The 24,921-nt window shown below is 42.7% G+C and overlaps 1 protein-coding gene across 1 annotated transcript in view; it reads left to right on the plus strand.

Annotated features, from left to right (window-relative positions):
• LOC311264469 (plasmanylethanolamine desaturase 1) overlaps nucleotides 1-24,921 on the plus strand; it is a 45,074-nt gene that overhangs the window by 12,516 nt on the left and 7,637 nt on the right. Inside the window, exons 2-5 of the mRNA XM_084365351.1 lie at nucleotides 10,418-10,537; nucleotides 10,781-10,872; nucleotides 20,243-20,387; nucleotides 23,923-24,135. Of these exons, the coding sequence (XP_084221477.1) occupies nucleotides 10,418-10,537; nucleotides 10,781-10,872; nucleotides 20,243-20,387; nucleotides 23,923-24,135 (570 nt within the window). The remainder of the gene's footprint in view (nucleotides 1-10,417; nucleotides 10,538-10,780; nucleotides 10,873-20,242; nucleotides 20,388-23,922; nucleotides 24,136-24,921) is intronic.

The following is a 24,921-nucleotide window of genomic DNA, read 5'->3' on the forward strand; positions in this document are numbered from 1 at the left end:
GGATTGATTCAGTTTTTCTTCAAAATGGCGTGGTGATTTGTGTTATTGCAAAGAAGATTTTGATGTAAAAGGAAATGTAAAATGCAGACCTTCCCAGTCCAAAGGATATGTCATTTGTTCTTTGTGTTATTGTAATGGATGACAGCAGTGCAGAGACCCCCATGTTCACTCATTTGAAGCCTTTACTAGAGATGTACCCGAACTATTTCTTTCCCTTCCTGATACATAAACTTTGTGTATCAGCTAATAGCATGTCTAATAAATAAATATATTGGATTTGTACTTTGTACATACCACTACTGATTCCAGCATTTTAGACCGTATCTGAGGCATTTCTGATACTAGCATCCGTATCAGAACAACCCTATCCATTACAGTCATGAACCGTACGACATGGTGGATATAATCCTGCTTAAACCACGGCCACTTGCAAACAAGATGCCACGTGTCAACAACATGAAAACACCCTTTGTTCATTTAAATACCGTTGACTTTGACCTCACTTTTCTGTTTTCAATTTCAAATGACTGGACCAAAGCGTCAGGACGTCTGCCAGTCACATTGCTGGGCAACATCAGCTAAACAGGAAAGGGTTCAGAGGGCTCGCCCAGGAGCTTTGTAATTGGTAGAAAACTGAATTACAGAGATATAACGTGACATGGAGCCGTCCCTCTCTCTCTCTCTCCCTCACACACACACACACAGACACAGGTTGTCTCGCACTGCCCCCATTTGGCTAGCTGTCACACACACACACACACATTCACACACACACACACACACACACTCTTACACCCAGACATGTAAGCTCTCCGTCGTCGTCTCACTTCCCCTCACGCTCTTGTACTTGCAGCTTGTCCACATGTCTTCATTATCTCTGTCTGTCTTCTCCCCTGCAGCTGTCCCTCAGACCTGCAGGCCGCTGCCTTATTTCAGCTAAAGTTACTCTGAAGTCGTCTCCTTCCTCCTCCTGTCTGTACCTGCAGTTAAACACTGACAGATTCATTTAGAACAGCCTTCGAACACCTGCGTCATCAGTGTCCTGTTATATTATCCGGTTACTTAGCTAATCTTGTTGATTGTTCACCTTGTTGATATCAAATATTTATTGAAATGAAGATGTTGCAGCTTTGATTGCTTTGGATGCACTTTATCATTGTAGAATATGAAATTTCAGCTTCATAGCTACAATAACAAGTAACTGGTGAGGACTTACCCACAAACCATTTCACAGTGGAAGCTAAGTAGATGAATACATGTATAATGTATATTTGATTGTAATACAAATTTTTAGTGTAGGACCTCATGGATTAGTGTCCAAACATAAGGCACAGCACACAAATACATGAATGATGTGCGCACATATTCAGACACAGGCACACACACACACACGGTACAGACACTGCACACCTACACAGTGCATCTATGGCTCCAGGCGAGCCTCCTAGGCAGGATTTTACTATTGACCTTGACCAACGCAAGAGGGGAGCTGGGAACGCTGTGCATTTTCAGAGATGAGCTCTGTGCGTATGTGTGTGTGTGTGTGTGTGTGTGTGTGTGTAATTATCCTTATGAGGGCCGCAGATGAATATGGTGGTTGCAGAAAGCCCAGGAGATGAGGGGATGGCATACAGCACACACACTCGCGCACAAAGGAACACACACATGATGGGATCTGTCCATCCTTTTTTTGTCTCCACAGGGGAGTGAGGCTGGAGCAGGGCCTACTTACACTGGCTCTCATGTGGGTTCAAATGTGTGTGTGTGTGTGTGTGTGTGTGTGTGTGTGTGTGTGTGTGTGTTATTGTGCCTAGATATATGCATCTGTGTGTGTGTGTGTGTGTGTGTGTGTGTGTGTGTGTGTGTCTGTTTGTGCCATTGTGTCGGTATGCAGTTATTGAATCTCATTTGCCACATTCCTCTCTTTGTTGCTGTTGAATCTACAGGGTAATGGATTTATTAAGTTTGTCTGGCAGGCGTGTGTGTGTGTGTGTGTGCACATCACATAAAGACATACATATTGTGTTTGTGTGTGTGTGTGTGTGTGTGTGTGTGTGTCGTTTCTTCATCTGTGGTATGTGTACTTTGTGTCGATGTTGGTTTTGTGTGTATGTGTGTGCCAGTGAGTGTGTGGGTGAGTGTGTGTGTTTGCCTGCGTCCCTGTGTTGTGTACTATTATTGTGTGTGTGTGTGTGTGTGTCCCAGGTTCTGTGGTCCGCTGAGATCAGATGAAAGGAAAGAGGCCTGTGACTGATCCACTCCTTCTCTACAAGGGAATTCGACCTCCCCTCCTCCCCCCGTCTCTCTCCCTCACCCTCTTTGTGTCTCTCTCCCCCTCTCCCTCACCCCATCCCACCCTGTTACTGTAATTCTCTCTGAGCGCCTCTCTCTCCCTCATCTCTCTCTCTGTCTCCCCCTCTTTCATTCTCTTTCTCTCTGAGCATGTGACCCACTTTTACCACCCACATCTCTCTCCCTCTCAGTCTCCCCAGGTCCCATCTGAAGACAGTCTACTGAGAGTAAACCAGGGGACACACAGAGAGAGAGAGGGAGAGACGGAGAATAAAAAGAGAAGCTCTGCTGGTACATACAGTATCACCCTCTGTGATTTAGTGCCTAATGTGTTCGCAGTACATACATCAGTGCGAATAAGTGTTTGTAAATGCAGTTTATTTCGGAGACAACGGAAAAAAGCAAAAGCACAAAAAGTTGCGGAGGCTGGAGGTGTGTTAGCAGCTCTGCCTCGGCCTTTGAGCAGCTGTCAGGCTTGCTGCTCGGAGTGTGCGAGTTTCCTTTTGTCAGAGGCTCTGTTGGTGGCGTTTCAGCGCGCGAGTGCAGCGCCTTTAGCTTTGTCCCTCGCCGTGTGTGTTCACACGATTGGCCATAACAGAATCAAAAAGAATGTTTTCCCCCACTCTGACGTTTCAATATGTCCTTGGTGGAGGAGATACAGTGTATGTGGTGACACAGCACAGAACAGGGGCTACAGGTCACGTACTACTGTATGAACTCTGCAGATTGTGTGCAATATCTATTTGCATTCAGTCAGTTTACTCCATTATCAGTGTTTCTGCATGCATTTGGGTTTGCTTTATTAAGGACATCTGTCTGCAAATCATGCATTCATATGGCAGGGCTCAACAATAAGGATTGCCCGATTACCTGTGGCAAGTATGAGTCCACGTCAGGATAGCTAACCGAGCAACTCACTTGCCTGATTGGGCAGGTGGAAAAAAAGAATGAAACACATTGTCTTCTTTTCCAGAGGTGGATGATGGACTTAGCTAAGGAGTATCTTGCTTCCTTCTCATATCTGTGGAGAGTAGGGATGGGTCAATCTAAGATTTTATAGCAGATAAAAACATTCAGGGTAAGTTAGTCTATTGACTTTCCTTTATCGGGATAATCATGAGTGTCTTGTAAAGCTGTTGAGCTCGCTAATATACAGTCCTGTATTGATTTCCTGATTTATTTTGAATTGCCACAAAGCTGCGCCTGCATCTTTCCAGCCGTTTTACAGTCCTCATTTCCTCCCCGATGGATGAAGGCTCAGCTTCTCCATATCCCCCACTATAAAGTCAGGAATGTGGAAATGGATTCCAAACTAAAGAATGTAAAATATCTGTTTAAAGGTGTGAAGTGATTCCAGTAGGTTTTAGAGCCATTGTAAGCTTTTCAAGCATAGTAAGATGATAATCAAGATAATATTATTAATCGCACTAACTTCATTTCATTCAATGCCTAGTTGAGAATTGCACATGCACAGTGCCGATCGTCAGACATTCCTGAGATGTCTATGAGCTGAAACATGAGCAAACATTTCAGTTACCCCGAAAGACAGGTTAAGTTTGGTGTCACTGGCGTTAGAGGATGTGGGCAAAACTCCAACTATGTATTGCGCAGTATAGCACAATTTTGAGAGCAAGGTGGACAAAACTGGGCATGACAATTCACTTTAGTCTTTGCTGTTATATGATAAGCGCTCATAAATAAAACAAGTTGTATAGGGTCGAGTAAAAATGTACTTTGGTCAAGTACACTTCTGACTTCTGTGAAATTATGGACTGCATTGTTACTGACATTCCTGTGTTTCACGTTTTATTCTGCAGCTTTTCCATTTCTTCCACAAGTCAATGTTGCCATGCAGGTTGTCATGAGGTGATGTGGTTTGTGTGAATCCTAATGACTCTCTGCCATACAGGCGTGCATGTTCACAAGAGTTGAAGTTGAGCCTGTTGTTAACACATTAAGATACAGTGTCATGTAAAGAATGCTCTAATGACATCTCAGAGCTCAGAAACAGAGATCACAGCAGTGATAAATGAAAACTCATTAAGCCAAACTTTATTACTTGATACTGAGTCAAATGAAGAACACAACAGAAAATTGACAATTGCAATTTGTAGAATATGAATTTGCTTTAATTTGTTGCACTTTTTAGTGTTAGTGATACAATTTTTATAGTTTAAGCAAATGTGGCTGACAATTAAAATGACTGTTACCAAAACATTACAGTTCATATTAATGCAGACTCATTTCAACGGACTGTTATCAACAGATGCTCTGCTCAAGGTCTCCTGTATTAAGATGTATGTGCTCAGAGGTGCAGTGCTCGAGACAAACAAGATAAAGCATAGGCATTCATGGCATCAATTACTTTGACAGAAACAATCAACATTTTTCCAAATAAATACTGACAGGCATGTCTGCAGGTAATTATAGTTTACAGTAAATCCATTATAACATAGTTGAGAGTAGAGGTGGGGTGTTTACAAATACATCAACATCCTACCTACCTTGCCTCACCTGCATCCTAAAGTGTGATACGGTCTGCTTTTAATAACTGTCATCTTCTTGTGGCCTGTAATCACCAACAACGACGGCCAGTAACTTTCTAAAACAGTGAGACTAAGTTAGACAGTACTGAAACTAAAAAACACTCAACACTAATTTAAATCATCCGCAAAAGAAATCTGTGTTGATCCGTTCTCAACTTTTGTTCCACTTACCACCGCATACCCTCTCTGATCATGGACCAATCAAAAAATAGCAGATCAATGGCTCTTTGTCAAACGAGCTCCTGATTGGCCATCTGTTATGCGGCTTACACAAAGCATCGGAGCCTCTGTTTCCTCTTCTGCCTTCTCTGTTAACTTACTGAGCTCCAATCTACAGTAAAAACGCTGTTGACAACATCCTTCATAGATCCAGAATCCTGTTTCCAAACGCTTAGAGCATCCTTAAATGTAAGAAAACAGTTAAATCTCTTCTTGCTCCAGTTTGTTGCGGATGAAAGGCCGAGAACAGAGAGGAAGGAACAGATGTGGTTTCAAATTTAGCCGGCTTAGCGTGGTGAAGTCTTGACCCTGTCATCACAGGACGACTCTTTCTTCTCTGTATTATTGTACAGCTGCAGGTTCTGTCCACAGCAGCAAAGACTGTTAAGAAGTGGTGTTTGTGATGAGAGGTGTCACAGTCGCTGTCTCACAGGGGTTGATTTTTGTGTCATAATGTGGCTTTGAAACTACTCAGATGAGACCACAGTGCTGATATGTGGTAAATGAATGACTCACAATTTGGCCCTGTGATGTTTTTCCACATTTTTGTGCATTTGCTTGCATTTAATCGGGATTTTAATCTTTTGTTTGCTTGCTAGTGTATCCAAAAATTGTTCATACTGTGTATATTTCAACATGCTTCAGTCCCTCCCATTATTTCCTTGTTACCTGACAAACAGCGGAGAGGTAAAGGGGTCTACTTTCTGCCTCCCCTCTCCATTAGTCCATTAGTATTCAGGATGTGTTGCCTGCCTGCTTGCTGCCCGCCACTCATTCCCCAGACAGCGAATCAGCCGGCGTTGATTAATTTCAGCCTATTAGCACCCCTCGTTCCCCTCCCCCGGCTCCGCCCAGGTTAAATCCCCGTGCACACCCGCGTGCACGCTCACAGGCGGGGGTTGCTGCTGGGTGAGCGATGGAAGAGAGGTTGCCAGGGAGCCAGTTGTTGTCAGAACGATATTAATGAGTGTGCTGCTCTGGCCCTAAGAGTGTGTGTCGGTGTGTGTGTGCACCGGCGTGTTTGTGTTGACGCTGTCTAAGTGAACGTCTTTAATTTTGGGGTTTGTATGCCAAGTGAAGGCAGCTCAGGTGTGTGTGTAGGAGGAGAGGTTTGTTTTTGGTGAGAAAACACACTAACATATGTCCGTCCATTACATGTATTGCTTTCAGAGGCTGTTTTTGTGTGTCTGTCTGTAGCTGTGTGTGATATCTAGCAATGCCATGGCCTGAGGGACAAGGGCTTATGTGTGTGTGTGCATGTGAGAGAGAGAGAGAGAGTGTGTGTGCGCTCTGCGGAGGCCTGTCCTAGTTTCCTTCCCCTCACCAGGGAGCCGGAGGATCCAAGGACTGACGCACATCACCTGACAGCCGCCCCACTGCTCCACGGCCCTGCACCGCATGTGTGTGTGTGTGTTTGTGTGTGTGTGTGCGTGTACGTGACGGAGATGGAGTGTCTGAATCTGTGTATGTGTCAGAGCATGTGTGTGTAACAGAGAGAGATGTGAGAATGTGTTAGGAGATCCATCAGTCGGAGCATCGCTCTACGTGTGTGAGCGCTCACATGTATGTTGATGTGTGTTTGTGTTCAGAGTGTGGGTGAGTTGGAGAGAGTGAATTTTGGTGTACTGATCCCTTGAGGTATGTGTGTGTGTGTGTGTGTGTGAACACCTTGGGGCAGAGTGGAGAAAACGGTGTCACATGAAGCTTGGAGACAACAGAGCTCACTGCGCTCTACTTAACCTCAGTATGGACTGAGGCTGGGTGGACTCAAACACATTACCTGGGCTATACAATGTAAAAATATGGAGTTATTTGATCGGACCTGTGCTACATGTACAAGACAGACACATCCTATGTCAAGAGGACTGTGTTTGATGCAGCGGCATGTACACTTCACTGTTGACTGCTACCTTTAGGCCAGTGCTGACTGCAGAGCGCTCACGCAGAGAAGAGCTGGTCAGGGGAAACTTGTGTTTCAGTGGAAGAATTGACTCGTAGTGTTTCGTCAGGGTGGAGGAGCAGTGCAGTGAAGCTATGGTTTTTTTGTGGAGCATGAGGGTGAAAAGAGTAGAAAATAGTTTACCAGCCAATGAGTGACAAGGAAATCCCAGAAGAACCATTTGTAGTACACTGAGGTCAACCATAACTCCACTCCCCCTCCTTGCCATGCTCTTACATGTATCAATCACTTTTTTATTGGCCATCTGTGAGCGGATTTTAACGGGACGTGAAAAATGACATCTTCCCTGTCTCTCTTGGTTGGCCAGAGAAGCCTGTGGATGATTTGTTTAAGTTGTTTAACGCTGCTGGACTCAACCAATATATTGGTCGGACTCTAGCAGGAGCAGGTCATTTTCTAGGAACTGCCCCTGATTTCACCCCAAAATATGTCAAAATAATGCAGAGTAGCAGTGAATGTAGAATTCAGGCCTGTTAATTTGCCAAGGATAATGCATCAAGGTTATGAACAATTAATTAATGTATCATTAATGTATTAAGATGTGATCTCACAGCGCTTCTATAAAAGATAAACCAGGTTCTATAGAGAGCGGGATCGTGACGCGAGAGAAAGTGAGCAACAAATACATTGTGGTATTTTAGGACGAGGTACCTACAGTAGAGACCGAGTAGTAGTAGTAGTAGTAGTAGTAGTAGTAGTAATAACAAAATGATCAGAATCAACAGTGACCACAACAGTGTTTTGGCTGAAAAGCAAGCTTAGTGCAAAATTTATGTAAACAAATAGATATATCCTAAAAAATGGTGCCCACTCCACAGAATGCAATGTGCCATGACATGGTTGCCTGTTCTCGGTAGCAGAAGTGGAGCTAACAAGGACAATCCAGCCCCTTAGATCACCGTTGTTGATAGGCTTGCTGCGGTAGTCAGTGTTCCTTGTGTTTCATGGTGTTCGGGCAAGCACCGATTACATTACTTGCCCACCGCCCCTACCACTGGTTTGCTTTTTTAATCAATACTTAATTGGATGATGGATGTTACAATTACAAACTCAAGTAGAGTAGCAGGAGTCAAGTTTCACTGATAACGTAATGAGAGTAAGGAGAGTTGACTGACAGGACAATGGCAGAGGATTTGTTGTCAAAGTGAAAAGCAAAAGAACCAATTGGCAAAATTTCAGGTTCAAACCCAATGCTTCTACAGAACCTGATAATGTTAATGAAGGAAAAGGAGTTGGTTACCTCACTGAGAAGTTGGAGGTGTGCAGCCTATCGCCAGCAGCTCTTCATCTAACAGCTCCTACTGGTTCCATTACTCTCACAGACTGTATAGATTACTTCAAAACAAAAGTCAGCTCACATTTCACCAGTTCAATGCTTTTAATGTGAAGCTGCAGTAGTATGTAGTATGTTCGTCAAGCGTCTTTTGTTGTTAAAAAAAATGCGGTATGATCTGAGCCCTTTCAAAGCAACTGTTTGGACAAAATATTTTTTGTCTACCCTCATCTTGTTTGAACCAAGATCATTTCTGTCGTTTACATGTTGTAAGTCTGTTGTAAGTTTTCAGTGATATTTTGTTTTGTTAGTTAAGTTGCGTTTCCACTGAAGTACATTTGTTATAGTACCCTTTGAACCCTACGCAACCCGTTAGTTTTAGGGGTTAGGGTTAGCCCTGCATTGTCTTAAAGGATAACTACCGTTTTTTACAACCTGGACCTTATTTCTAGCAAAATATATAGTCATTTACTCACCCAGATAACTTTGGTGTCATTTGAAGTCGTTCAGACGAAATTAGGTCCAGTGTAGCGCAGATATCCATATAATGCGAGTGACGGGGCAGCGACACACAGCCTCTATATAACACATTATCTTATGCTCTATTACTGATTGTAATAAGGGAGATAACAGCAAGTCTGTACAAAATTTAGCCCTACCATTGAGCAGTATGGTAACGGTTCTTTTGGTACCATCCACAACTTTTGATAATTGAAACACAAAAGTAACTGTTCCAAAGTCTATGGAGCTGACGTGAACTGAACCGGACTGCTCAATGGTAGGGCTAAATTTTGTACAGACTCGCTGTTATCTCCCTTATTACAATCAGTAATAGAAACAGAGGAGTTTTTATAAATATCCTTGAGTTGCAAAGTCAAACTCATTTAAGAAGGCGAACTTCTGTCTGCACTCGAATTAGCCATCTGTCTCTCCACAACTTTGATACCGTCTATTTTTAGAAGGTGAAGGGTCACATTTGATGATTCGTTAAATATCCATAATCACATATTTTAAACCTCCCGTGACCACTTCAGTCCATACCATATGAGAGGCTGATAGCATATTCATAGTCACTCAGGTCTATAGGCACGCACACTCACACGCCTGTGTGCTTTATTAAAAAAAACTGTCATGAATTTCTTATAGGCTGCTAATGCTGTGTGATACATTAGGATCTGAACACATTAAAGTTTTAAAGGCACATTAGACTGGAAAAGAAAGAAGGATTAGGAGAGGAGTGACAGAGAGAGGGGGGGGAGATGAGAGACGAAGAACAAAAGACTTAAAAACAGATCAGTGGTGGTTTATATCTGTGCCTTTTTAGAGTTTATTTCTGTAAGTGGGTGACATTATATAATCAGACTTCCTGCTTGGGCTGACAGGTCAGACAAGTCAGAGCAAAGAAAAGAAACAGCTGGAAGAAATGTGAGCTCATTGAAGACATCATGAAAGTAATAGAAATCCGTGCAGTTGGATCTGGTGTAGCCATATTAGATAGGCTATAGATGAGCCGTGTGTGTGTGTGTGTTCAATAATTCAGTATCTCTAATCTTCAGGGCTGTGTGGCTGAAGGATTTTCACTTTGACCCTCCCCTCCCGTCCCTCTCTCTCTTAATATTGCTGATCTGCGAGTTTGAGTATGAGTAGTTTTAGTTAGTCCCTCTCCCTCTGTCCTGTAGTTAAAACTGCTGACCTATGAGTTTGGCCTCATCCCTGCAGATGCCCACCTCCCACCTGAAACCGCCTGTGTGTGTGTGATTCTGAGCGGGCTCGGTGCTGCCTCAGCGTTGGTGTTTCACATATGAGAGGTCACGACCCCATACCCTGGACTACACTTGTCTTCATCTCACTGATTACATATTAACACCCTGGACACACACACGCACACACACAGTCATTGTGACTGAATGGTCCTTTGACCCTCGGTAAGGATCGAGTTGTTCCCCCAGCGGTTGCAGGGACCTCACCCAGGTCATTAATACAGCACGTCAGAGCCGAACACCCTCAACTTCTTCTGCTTCCTCTCCTCCATGATCACCAGTGCGCACACCCAACATTCTGATCTGTGTTTTGATGATGCTCAGGTGAATAACATGCATTTTCCTTGTTGTTTGTGTTCCTTCCCAGGTAAGCGGCTCCAGGAGTGGGTGTGTGTGATTCTGTGCCTCTTCCTTTTCATCATCAACTTCTCCTTCCTCCTCCTGCACTTCTCCACCGTCCACATCTACAAGATCATCCTCGGCATCGGTGAGAAAGAGCGCCATCGCACAGAAGCTCGGATAACGCTTCACTTTAAAACTAGCTCTCACTTCATGAATACTGGGAATCATTTTCCTAAACTAGCTGGTGCAGTCCCAAATCTCTGTTCCTGTCCACATGAGCTTTTTGAATCACTTTTGTGAAAATTGTGGTTTGGTGTTTGCTTCCACATCTAATAGCAACATATGTTAATCCTTTTTTATTGTGTCGGTCTCTGTGTTTGTGTGCCAGTCTTAGGAATCGTGACGGCAGACTTTGCATCAGGGATGGTACACTGGGGGGCGGATACCTGGGGATCTGTGGACATCCCTGTTATTGGCAAGGTAAGCATACATACATTCACATACACACACAGACAGTCTGTTTGCATTAAACAGCTTCTAGTAATCAGCCATCAATTAACTACGGTACAAAGTAAAGCCTTGTTTTTATCACTTTTCTCTGAAATCAGTGTTCAGCCACAGCTGAATTGGCACGTTGATAAAAGCCAATGTAACAATCGCTTGTTGTGTTCGTGCTGCAATCAGTCTGAATTTTTCTCTTTTTTTGCCAGTCGTCCTTTATTTGACAGTGTAGAGGGAGATTTACTATCTCTCCAGCATTTTTAGTGTCTGTTTATCTTATTCTTATCAAATAATATTGATGTGCATTAAAAAGAGCAGAAACAGCAAAGCAAACCAGAGCTGCGGTGGAGTGTCAGACAAAGACGTTTGAAAGTGAAGCACTAATGTTGAAATAGAGCGGATAAATGAAAGACTTAAGAAAAGTATGAAGGGGGAGACTATGTTCAACTCACTTGTCATTGTGGCGCTTATGTTTTTGTGTGGAATAAACGAATGAGCAGTTGTGTAACGCGTTACTCATCCTAAATTCAGTAATCACATTACAGTTACTAATCAAACAATTATGTCCTTATTTGCGTTACATAAGTTCTTCAATTTTCTGCTTAATACGCGGATAGAAAAAAATAATCAAACGTGCCTTTACATGCACGCTCCTGCACTAATCGCCTGACCTCTCCTGATATCCATGAAGTTCAACACACTGACACCGTCCTGTGGAGAGGCTCTTTAGCCTGGGCAGAGATTCCTCCTCATGAGATATAACCACTGCTTTAGTGATAAACACATCGGATAAGCTGGACTATTCTACTATAAAGCCATGGTTTGGTTTGGTGAGCAAGCAACTTGAGTAAGTTTGCTTGAGTGTGTTATTATCTTCTAATGGTGCTAAAAAAGGCCAGTCTCCTATTGACATATTATTTTTTTGTGTTGTTAGGAAGGCCAACCTCTTTGGCATTGTTCTAAATATTGAAATAGTTTACAATATAGTATTGATATGGCTACGCCAGCACTGCAAAAAAAGATTTTCATTTCTGTGAAAAGGCTCATTCTTCTGAATTGGAAAACAAGGAGATCAATTAGTTTTCGTTGTTTGAATCACTGGCTAAAGAACTGTTAATGATGGAAAATGTAGCCTCGGCTCTGCAGGGACCTAATAGAGATAATGGATTAGATGATATGTGGACAGAATATATACATAAATAAGAGGCATTAAGTTTAGGAAGAGTTTCAGATTTTCAAGATATAAAACTAGTAAAATGAATAGAAACCTGCACTTTGTCAGTATATTATATTTATCTTTGTAACCAAAATGTTAACAAAGGGGGTTTGACATGTTAATTATGGAGCTTGTTGGTGGATTTCGTGACCTTTGGACAGAGCCAGACTAGCTGTTTCCCCCCGTTTCCACTCTTTGTGCCCAATTTTTTGCCGTTTTAAAAAAAAATAAAAGCTCATGGTCAACCCACAAGTCAAAGCCTGTGAAGAAAATAAAAGTAGTAAACATTTCTGTGACCCAGTGAGTTCTGGACTACAGAGAGGATATTGTACCAGGACTCCAGCTCAGTGTCCCCTCTCTCCTGAGGCTGCGTCACCATGGCAGCACAGTGGTTGCACCTTATTCCCCCAAGTCTTCGGACTGCTATAGTGACCTGGAAACTAAATGTCACTATCTCACAGAGGGACCTCCCTGTAGACAGTAAAGTCCATGGTCCCCAGTGTCCCACATATGAAACACACACACACATAAACACGCGCATGCACACACACACACACACACACACACACACACACACACACACACACACACACACACACACACACATACACACAGACTCATGCACACACACATACACACAGACTCATGCAGTAAATGGCCTCACCTTGAACCTCCACTATCTGTCACCATACAGTGCCAAAAGACATGTATGTGCACATATGTGTTTAGACATGAATAAAGATGGACGCCCACACATTTAAAACAAGTCACCTACATTAATGCACACACACATTTCCCACAGCCAATTAGAGTAAAGGTTAGCCTCATTTCAGCCAATTAAAATCAGTGTGATCAGGTGCAGCTCGCAGATTGGTTAATGTGAACTTTGTTTTGATTGATGAGAGTTTACTCTAATTGTGTGTCTGTGTGTGTGTGTGTGTGTGTGTGTGTGTGTGTGTGTGCGTGTGTGTGCGTGTGTGTGTTTCATTGTATATTTTGTCCATTTATGAAATATTCATTGATAATTAATTAGTGGAAATGATCAAGGTGTGTGTGTTTTGAGACCTGAAGCAGCATCCTAATTATAACAATGGTTATCATTTATTCTCAACCAACATATTGTCATAGTATGATTAATAATGTTGTTACATTATTTGCTATTTAATTAAATTTGAGTTGATCTTTCGCATGAACCTCATGCTACTACAACCTGGGAAAGAATGCTTAATTTGATTATATCTATATCTACTATAGGATCATAAAAGTGATTTCTTGCGAAAGGTAGAAAGTGTGACATCATGTGTGTGATAATGAAGTACTGTGGTGCTGCAGAGATGAACTGGCCTACAAGTCTTGTTCTCCAGATGTAAGAAAACGTGTGTTTGGTGCAGAGCCCAACAAATGTCACATCATCATGATTTCAGTAGTTTCAGAGAAAATACTAATTTTGTATTCAAATATGATCATTCTCACTAATATCGCAATTGTAATATCAAATAAGTCAAAGTAATCGCAATATGATTTATATATTATTTATTTATTTTTTTTATTTTTTTTGCTGTTTTGTGTTGTCAAAGTCAGACTTACTTTTATAAAGGGATTATAATACAGCTTATAAATGTATTTCAGGCCTCCAAAACTGGAACTGTGGAAGTTTATTCCAGCTTGTGATGCTAGCACTGCTTTTGAGTGGATGTAGAATAGAGTAAAACTTTAATGTCCCTGTTGGCCAATTTGCTTTACAGACAGCAGTCAAACACAAATGCATAATACATAAAACACATATACACATGTCACCATAGATCATGGAGGTTATAGTTTGTTTTAAAAGCCGATAGCCAATGAAATGAAAGACTATCTGTCCGTGCTGCCCTTATAGAGACTAAAGCTCCGCCCTGATGGAAGCATCTGGAACCCAACATATGAAGGGTGTTGAGGGTTCAAAACCATAGTCTTACTTACTTTCAGATGCCGAAGGTCATTTAGGGTAACACCTGTAATCCCTCTGCTGGTTGCTACCTGTGCATTTCTATTACCAGTTTAAACATGCTGAGTCCGAAATGGACCATCTCCTGAGTGGGATCAGAGCGTGCCTGACATCCTCCAACGATAACTAGCTGGCTACCAACAACCATTGCACAGTACAAACCCAAAATGCACTTAAAAGGCTGATACTTTCACACGTCATTGACTCAAGACAAGCGCATCATCAGTTAAAGCTGCTATAAGGCCTCCTCTTTATTTCACCACGTGAACATGGAGCGATTATCACCAGACATAGCAGCAAACAGGAGGATCCTGCTCTCTGCGTGTTCACGAGCAGACAGGACCGCCTCTTTACGGAGTTCTCTGTCCTGATTGGATAAAGTGGGCAGGGATACCAGAAAATTCCTTTTCAGGAGAGACATGAGTTACTGACAAAACACTGATTTCTGTTGGAATATAGAGCTATGTAACACTCATTTGAATAAAGAAGAATTGTTAAAGATCATTAACACCATTGGTAAACCTGATGCTCAATGGTGAGACCCACACACAGCAACACTTGTAGACTGTCTACTATATCTGCATTACTTAACACCAGTTGTTTTCTCGCTTTCACTGCAAACATGGTGAGACATGAGGCGTGACGTTCACTTCCAGATTTACTGGGATTTCAATATTTGCATTTACAAATCAAATGCAAAGCAGTTTGTAAATAAGTTTCATGAGCGCAAAGAACAAATCGCTGTTCACAGCTCAATGATGAGGTGCAGAATTCAATTACATACATTGTTTTCCTTGTTAGCCTCTAAAACGATGAAATTTCATCGAATAAACTATCTTGAGTTAATATTTCCACACAGGAGACTGTTGGTGAGGCTTTGTTAACACAGCTTTGAGATAAGTCCCTTAACTGTAATACAGCCTGACACTAAGTGGCTCTAAATTGCACATTATTGATTGATCTGTTTAGTGTGATGGATTCTAATGGCTGTTGTCTTTTATGCTTTTTTGATTTGGCGTTGATGGGGCTTTAATGTAATATCTTCTCTCAGGCTATTATCCTATCATTCTATCACCTCACTGTAAAACTGTGAACCGACAGTATTTTGTCATGGAGGATCGTTTTGGTGTCGTATTGTGTTTATTTTAGATAACGACACATTTGTGTACATGCATCGTACCGTCAGTAGATTCTAAAGAATGATTTTTGGAGCCCCGTGTTACTTTTTTATTCCCCGAAGGTGCTCTGTGGCTTGATGTTTATTTATGATGAGGCATTTATGGAGGTTTTGGGTAGTTACTGGGACCAAAGGCACGGCGGCAGTCACAGATTTGCATGGTGTGTCGCACACTGTAGGAGACTTCTAATAAAGACTTTAACTGGAAGAGAAGAATGGACCTGTGCAGAGAACAGAGGGACGACAATAGGCTGGAGGAATATGTGTGGGTGTGTGTGTGTGTGAGGAGACAAAAAAAAAACACGGCATACACCTCAGTTGTGTTTTTGTGCCTGTGTGTGTTTTGAGACTAAGAATAAAGCAGGCCTGTACTCCCAGTTAAGGTTAGTTTGAATATCAAAGAAGAGCACGATGGAGAACACCTGAGGCTAATAGTGGCTGCAGTTATAAAGCGGGATGAAATATTTGACGACACTGTCACCCTTTGTTATTCGTTTGCTCTGTCATTTTCTTGTTTTATGTTGTTTGTGTGTGTGTGTGTACATTTGTTTGTCCTTATTTTGGTTCCTGTTGTGGTTCTTTGTCAGGATCTTTAAAGATGCTCAGGTTGTCGTATAGACACCACGTAGAGGCTTTAATGCACACATCACACATGTGTTCTGCACGTATGGACTCCTGCCCTCCATAATTTCCTCATAAGGGGATACCTAACAGTCATAAGAGTCTGCTGTCATAGAAATCCCTAACCATAAATAACATTTCCAGCAGTGAGGGCCACAGAGCAGTAACAGCTGCCACTGGAAACTGTGTTTTCTATCTGTCAAAGTCACCGACTCAGGATGGCCATAGTGGTCTACGGGATCTGAGGGAAATGTTACCAAGGTCACATCGTTAAAGGGCAAATAATATGTCTCATTTTGTAATTTGCACATAAAATATATTTGAATTAAAAAAACATGGGAAACAAGTCACGATAGTGCAAAAACAAAACATACATGACTGTTATCTAAGCTAACAATAAAAAAAATAAAAAAAAATGAAATGAAATAGCTGGAGGAAGAGGGTTCAAATACACTGTTCATGTCATGCTGCCACCCACGACTGTGTACTTTAACAGAACGCCCCAAATATCAACAACAACATGTGGGGCAGTCACAGAGGTGTACGTACCTCAGTGACAAGCCACGCTCTGACAAGCAGCTATGATGATTGATCATCATAGCTGCTGCGTTAAACTCCATTTTAAAAAAGCTCACTAATACCATATCAAATGTCATATTGATAACTTTTTTATGTAGACAAATATATATATTTGTTTTAAATAATACATCTACAGAGCTTGTAGAAACGTATCCTCAGAAACATTATTGTGATTGTGAATTAATCATTTAACAACGTTTACAATGTCTTTTATGTTGGTTTGTCAGCCAATAGTATAACCACGTTGGTATCAAGTGGTATGGAAAAAACATAAAAATGGCGGTGTACTACAGGTTTGTGCCCAGCGTACTGTACTGCCCTAACATTAGCTAGTTAGCGTTAGCAACAACAAACTGGTAACCACTTGAGGGGGCAGAGGTTTCAAACAGCAGTGGTGTTGTGACATGAATGCAGTGGTGGGGGAGATGGAATAACATATTTAGTGGTGACTGTTGTCAATATCAAAGTTTAAAACACAACCTCACCTGTGAACATTTCTGCCTGAGTCACACATTTAGATTTTCATCTGCAATGTTGGTTGCCTATCAATGAAGACAACAACTCCCATGATCCCACACTACTGAATGTCTTTTTCTTTTTTTTTTGATTAAGAGGCCCCAGCAGCAGAAATAACATGCTGTGCATTTCATTTTTCTGCTGATTGATCGATCAACTAATCTTTTCTTTGACTCTCAGCTCTGACTGACCATCTGATTCTTTCAAAATTAGATGCTTTCTTTAAAGATTCATCACATTTTTTGTACACTGTGTACAACCTGTACTCATCTGTGTCATTGAAAACACTGGAAGCACAATCCATATATTAATGAAGCGCCTTTTTTGTTGCCCTATCTCATAGTTACATGTAAAATCCTCCTTCACTGAACGCTGATAATGCTCCTCTTTTTGCTTTGATTTGAATGTGCTGAAGCTTTTCCCTCCCCAGCACTACAACTGCAACGCTATCTCAGAAAACGTTCACTACACTCTCCCAGTAGTGTTTTGAACTATTCCTCAGCGAGGCTTTGGGCCGTGCTGTTTTTTTTGTCGTCATCATGTCGTTGAGCTTTAATTGACTCAACAAGGATTTAGCAGTTCTCTAATGACACCACTTTGAGGACAAAGTCACGCTCATTAGTTCCCAATGATGCTCGATTCACATTGAAATTTGCCAGATGTGCTTACAGTTTAGGGATATATGTTTGAAGATCCTTCCTCTCTCACTCTTTCTCTTCTTTTAGCAGCATCAGTACTTTTCTCCTTATGTCAATTTCCCTCTGTCTTTTTTGTTACATCCCCAACAAACATGTCTCTTTTGTGGCTGCTCTCTTGTGAGGCTGGGTGTTGAAGTAGCGTTAATTGAATGAGTGAAGTCCGTTCCTAGCTTAAAAAGGCAGGACTGACAGTAAGAAGAAAGTGTAGATAGAAATATTTTGGCACAAAAGAGAGAGAAAGAGGAGAAACCAACAGAATGTGAGATGAAAATACAGTAGAAAGGTCGGGAGGACAAAAAAAAGAAGGGGATGGAAGGGCGTGTCCGTCCAACCAGTGGGACGGCGTTGCTTGCTGGGGCGATGGGCGATGTGAGCTGGTGATTAATGGACGTCGTGCGAGGTGGGCCGATAAACGGTGTGGGATTAGAGGACACGTAGCGACCGGTGGCCCACCGTTAACTGGGAGCAGTGACGCCGCCCCGCTCGGCACGACCTCCACGGCTTAGCCGGGCTTTCATCTGGCTGAGGGCTGCGGCGAGAGGAGGGGGGTGATGGGAGAGGAGAGGTGGGGGAGAGGCAGGCGAGGACAGAGATGGGCATATAATTGTGCAGATATCAACAGATAGTTTCTGTGTTTGCAGCGGCACCTACCAACGTCGTTCGCTGATAGGCGTGTGTGATTGGTTCGAACAGCTACCACGACAATAATGAGTTTTCATGCTGATGCTTCCACAGCTACACGCACACACAGTTGCATACTGTGGCAATACAGATGCAAACGTTCCTTTTTTGCTTTTTCCACAGAGGGAAATAAATTACCTTTATCCTGTGTGTGCATGTGTGTGCGTGTTTCTTTTTGTCCTCTTTTGTGCTTCTGAGATTCAGATTCAGTCTTTCATTTGAGACCCCCATGCTCTCACAGACAGGTGTCTGCCTCTGCACAGCGCAGGTGGGGTTTGCGAGCGAGCGAGCGTGTGTGTGTGTGTGTGTGTGTGTGTGTGTGTGTGTGTGTTTGAAGCTCACATTTTAGAGTTTGTGCGAGGTGTCCATGGGTCATTTATGCTTATGAGTGTGTTTCTGCAAGCCAACTGCTGTTCTGTGGTTTATTAGGATGCTGGATATGAGCTTTGGGGTTTTGCATGGTGCTCGGCACCGCTGAGTTGTGGCGCGTGTGAGTGTGTGTGCGTGTCTGTGTGTGTGCATGCACATTTGATCCGCATTTGCGTAAAGACTGTAAACAATGCTTTCCAGTGTCTGTTTTGTGCTCTGATTTAAAGTGAATGTAAATTAAGGAGACAAATCTGGGTTTTGTGCCTGTTGTTGTTTATCTCATCAGTTCCATTTAGTGTAAACTGAATGTTTGTAAGTTCAGCTGACAAAACTGAAAGCCACAAACTGAGGAGAATTTGCAGTTTTACTAAATGACTGTATTTGACCTTCAGAATTCTAGTTTCAACCAAATAAATGCTGTATATAAGGAATAAGACACAACCTCTGATATCAAATGATTTCAAAATAAAATGGTCTATCATGGGTGTTGCAGAATTGACTCTGTGTTGTTTCAGTCACTGCCACCATGCTAACAGTCACATTGTAATTACATTGTGGATCTTACTGATTGCAGGACTATCATGTCAGCAGCGACCGTTACATTTAGTCACAGTCAAAATACCAGTCAAACTGCCATGGCTCCAATATACTGTAAGCTCATGATTGGTTAATGAGAGTCCCACCTCTCAATATCCACAAGTTCCCTGAGTACTGTATGTCACTGCTGAGGTCACTGGGGAAACTGTTGTGGGGTATACAAAGTATCATAATAACGGACGCACCAGCAGCATTTCAAAGCTTTAGAAGATCTAGATCTTCATGAATAAATGATTCACCAAGTGTCATGATGAAAGTCGTGCCCATAAGTCGCGCAAAGTATCATGGGGGCTAGGAATAAGGTCAGTAATGCCGCTTTTCTACCAAAATTAGTGGCTGACACAGGTTTTTTAAATGCGGGTCAACCCGTTAATTGACCCTATTCCCACATCCTGCAGGCAAGTCTGTGATTTTTATCTGAAGGGTTACGTTATACGTCACGGACGTCACGTTTCACATCACAAATGTGCCAGAAACAGGGAACAACACCGGATAAAGTAAACACAATCAAGCAGTAGGCAGCATGGAGGCCAGTGACGATGTTACGTTGATCATCAGTTTGTACATTTTACCCAACTATCTTCCTTATTTATGCTCCACTACCAGATGTTGATAAAACATCGTCACCTCGCGCGGCTGGAAATTAGTAAGAATTTAGCGTGTTCACCCAAGTCTTATGTTTGGATCAAAGCCGAGCCAAACCGAACCGAACCAAGTGATAAAAACCTGTGTCTACTGCAGGGTCAATTGACCCGGGTGTAAATGCCGAGTGTAAGTGGGATTTTTGACCAGTGGAAAAGGGGTAGGAGTCTCCCATGAGGCTGCTGCTTTAGAGGGAATAACAGAAATGATTATTTTGTGCTTTTTACATAATCTCTCTCCGTCTCTCTCCTCCTCTCTGTCTGCAGGCATTCATTCGTCCGTTCAGGGAGCACCACATCGATCCAACCGCCATCACTCGCCACGACTTCATTGAAACCAACGGCGACAACTGTATGATCCCCATCCTACCGCTGGCTCACATGGCCTACAAGTTCCTCACATACACACCAGGTAGCACACGCAGAATTTTTAATTTCTTCCGCTGGCTATATAAAGCACAGAGAGCACGCAGAAAAGCACACGCATGTACAGCGCTTGAAGCAACTGGAAATACACACATGGCAAATATTACACATAAAACCTTAGTAAGCTGCCAAAACTATTATTTATTTATTATTTATAATTGATTTACAGTGATTACTGTTCCATGTGAAAACTGTGGAAAAACACTGTGATCTCCTGTTAGATCGCACCTCCACTACACAGATGCCCCAACAAAGCAGTGGGAATCACAAGCTCAGCAACATGGATGTGATCCCTCACTGGCTTCCCACACGCAGACACTACCAACGCGCTCACAGTCACATTGTAAAGCCGTAATGTGTCTGTAAGGACTTTGGAAGGTCAACCTTACAGGGTCTAACAAACTGTAGCAGTGGCTTAGTGTTACAGGATGCCTAAGGTAGCGCCGACTCTGGCTGAAGTGTGTCCACTGATCACTGGAAGGCATGGGGCACTTCGGCTGGTAATCATCTGCGCTGACCTTACGAGTGCAGGGCAGGAGGGGAGGGACTGGAGGAGGAAGATCAGCGGGTGAAACAGAGCAACCTGTTATTGAGGAGGCAACATGTTCACCCGTCATGTCTGCACTTCAACTTGAGCCAGAAGGTCACTGATGGGTATAGAGGGGGAGGGAGGGGAGTTGACATCAGTCGGCCAGGGTCAGTTTGATGTATTACACATTTAATTTCTACATTGCAAACTGGATTCTCTACTAACAGACGGCGACAGTTGACTCACATAAACTGTTCCACTGCAGGTTAAACTGCATTATATACACTTCATCAAGGAAAAAGCAGTATCCTAAATATGCTTTATAAACTATGATAACCTGGTCATGGGACGCCTCTTGTGTCAGTGTCAAGGTGTCGTCTCATCACTTCCTGTTCCTCTCCTCCCTCACTCCGCCATGGCAAAACTTTACCAGCTGAAACATTTCTGATGAGGCATCTGAGGACAGGCTGGAGCCCTGAGTTAGGTGGCCATTTACTCAAACATTGAATAGTGGAAGAAAATGATGATCATGACGACGATTTTCTTGAGCAGACTTATTTCCGTGAATTTTATAATTATGATTTCAATAAACTCTCCTTCCTGGGGTGCTGATTTGTGGCTCGAAGCACAGATTGGCAGTTGAGTGCAACAGCTTAATCCTGGAAGTCATGGTGGAGTCAGGCCTCTGTAAAGATGCGGCTTAACAGCCTCTGATTTCCTGTCGTTCAGCCAATGAGTCCCATATCATCCATTATATTTTGCTGTGACCGGACACTACCCAGTAGCACCCTCAGTCCAATCTGCATCAGCCTTGCTCTTATCCCGATTCTCTTCCTCTCCTCTGTGGAGCTGTCCGGCTGGTCTTCGGAAAGCTGAAAAATAGTTACAGTTAAAAAAAAACAATAAAGGAGGAAAAGGATTGAAATTTAGATTGTGGATCATGATTGTAGTTAAATAGTTGATTGTGTTTTTTTTGGGTTAGGGTTTAGGGCAAATTAGCTAAATTTAACAACAATAATGAGTTGTTGTGCTCATGTTATTATGGCAGTATTAGCGTTAAGCTCAAAGCGAGTTAAAAGTGGAGTTCTCCGTTTCATTAGGGCTCAATCTAATGAAGACAAAAGTCTGAGAATCCTGATACACATGAACCAACACCAACAAGAAGTTTTATACGTCCAGGATGGAGGAAAGAGGAGCAAAGGGGAAACTTGCAAAGGTCAGCTGCTTGTCCACAGCGGAGACCAGCGACGAGGGCGGTGAGGAGAGGGAGATTATAGGGGAGAGAGCGGCAGTGAGGTTCACTTGTAGGTGACATCCACACCTGTCATGTCACACACCGCGGGGAGTCAAGAGGTCATGAGACGGAGACAGGGAGAGACGCGGTGACATCTACACCTGTCATGTCTGCACCTCAAGAGGTCACCGCTAAGAGTTTGAGACAGAGGGTGAGAGTGCATGGAGAAGAGAGGGAGTGAGAGCGCGTGGGGGGTGGGGGTGGACGAGGGTCATGTAGCGGTAAGATGACATCTAAACCTGTCATGTCAAGCTCCTCACTGTGTCCAACGGTCACCAGACAAAGACAGGGACAGAGGTAGATGGTTAAAGCCGAAAGCCGTGAGGTGACATCTCCAGCTGTCATGTCTGCTCTTGAACTGGGGTCAAGAGAGCGCTGTTTCAACCAAAGAGAGGGAACGAGGGATGGAGGTAGACAGAGAGAGGACAGCTGTAAGTCATACCGACAGGAAGACTCAGGTGAATAACAAGAGTTAGCGCTGTGACACACCGGCTGTAAACGGAGAAGATGGACGTAAACCAGACTCTCACTAAGCAGGTGTTGGTGGCTCAATTACACCTGAATCCAAATGACAACAACAGTGAGCACGCTCCAGGCTGTTTACAGCCTTCATATTATTTAGAGAATTGATGCTCTCAGCTGCTTCTGTGTATGAGTCCTGACATGTTTGTCACCTGTCAGCTCGTATCAACACTGACACTCTGAACATTAACCACTTCACAGAAACAACTCTCTTCTTCAAGTGCTCTTTTCTTTTTCTTTTTATAGCTTAAGGCGTAAATCTGAATTTAGGAAACAGTATTAATTACTTATGCCACGCTGATTAAGATTCCTTTAGTTCACATGTTAGCAGCATTTGAGAAGAATTACAGATTTGCTTGACTGCTTTCAATATTTGGCTTCATTTTAGTGTAAAAAAGCAAGAAGGCTTCTGGAGCTTTCAGACAGAGGGTGACAATGGCAACGCTGCGCTCTGACACCCTTTATTTCCAATGGTTTGCGCTGCACCACGGCAGTTTCTCGCTGCACAACTCCACCTTCATCTGAATATCACATAGAAACATAGAAGCACACATTCTGTCCAGTCCCTTTGTAGGGATAATGTGTTGTCGTTTGAGAGTCAATGAAGCTGCAGAAGTTGTTTAAGTAATAAAAGTTATACACGGGGGGGTGATTCATAGTTGCATTTCAACATCAGGAGGACAGACAGATTTTATAGGGACTTATTTTGAGGATGAAGTGTCTCACCCCTGACTGGGTGACTTAAATTTTCCTCTTGATGCCTGCGGCGCTGAGGTCAAAGTATTCATGTTGGACTACTGATTTCAGATTTTTAAAAAAAAGTCACAGACACTGTGAGAGTCACTGCTCACTGTCTTCATGGTTATATGTTGTGTTGCATTACAGGCTATCTGTCCTTTCCTCATCCTACTTATCTGTCTTTGTCCTCTCTTCCCCTCTCCCCTGTCACCACTCTTCCCCCATCTCTTTCGCTGTCTCCTCTTCTTTCCCCTCCTTCCTCATCCTCCCCCTCGGTCTCTTCTTCTCTCCGAGGCTCCTGCTAGCATCCTCTCTGTGGGAGTACTACGCCTTCATGCTGGCCCTCTTCATTACACTAAACAGTTTGATCAATTATTCTATTAACTTAGCTCTGTCTCTCACTTTCTTTCTTGCCTCCCTCGGTCTGTCACTTATCAGAGGCCTTGGCGGCGTCCTATCCCTGGGACTGCTACGTCTTCGCCCTGGCGGTTTTCGTGACGCTGACCAATCAGATTCATAAGTGGAGCCACTCCTACTTCGGCCTCCCGCGCTGGGTCACGCTGCTCCAGGACTGGCATCTGGTGTTGCCACGGAAACACCACCGCATCCACCATGTCTCACCGCACGAGACGTACTACTGCATTACTACAGGTACGAACTGGTGACCAGCTAATAGTGTGTCTGCCACTTATTGGTAAAACATATGGTTACACATATGAGAGCTATTGTTTAGTAAGTTCAGTAAGTTTTTAATAATTTTAATGATAATAATAATAAATAATGCAACAAGTACTTTTTGATTTTCATCAGGCTAATGCAGGGGTGCCCAAACTATACCTTCCAGGGCCAAAATGGAAACTTAATGGTGGGCCACGAGCCAAAAGCAAACACCTGTATAAATGTATTGTTAAGATACAAATGGTACCACGATCTCAAGTTAACAGACTGAATTCCTGCACAAAGTGTCCCTCTGACCACCATGCTCAGATTATGATAAATAATGAATAACAATAAGGGATACCACATTTTGACCTCACAAAAAACAGCAAAACAGAAATATATATTACAGTTTTTGATACATTTTTATTTTATTTTTTTAATAGAAAGATTTGGTGGGTCAGTTTGAACCTCATAGACCATATTCACACAGCAGCCATTTTCCTCTGATGTCAGGCTTGGGGACTGATCAGCAACTGAAAAGATGATGGTCAGTGAAAATCTGGAGGGATCTTGAGCCATATTTCAAGGTAAAACAATATATTTGACAACCTATTAACTAACGTTAACATTCAACCACTTCCTAACTAACATTACCGTTTGATTACATTGGGTGCGTTTAAAATATGTGTCCAAGAGCCTTTCCTACTGTATCATGTAACACTATTAAACGCTATTTTTGCTAGGAAGTGATTGGATGTTAATGTTAGCTGTTGTCGG

The sequence above is a fragment of the Pagrus pagrus genome (genome assembly GCF_965226575.1).
Source record: "Pagrus pagrus genome assembly, chromosome: 10".
In the NCBI taxonomy this organism is placed as follows: domain Eukaryota; kingdom Metazoa; phylum Chordata; class Actinopteri; order Spariformes; family Sparidae; genus Pagrus; species Pagrus pagrus.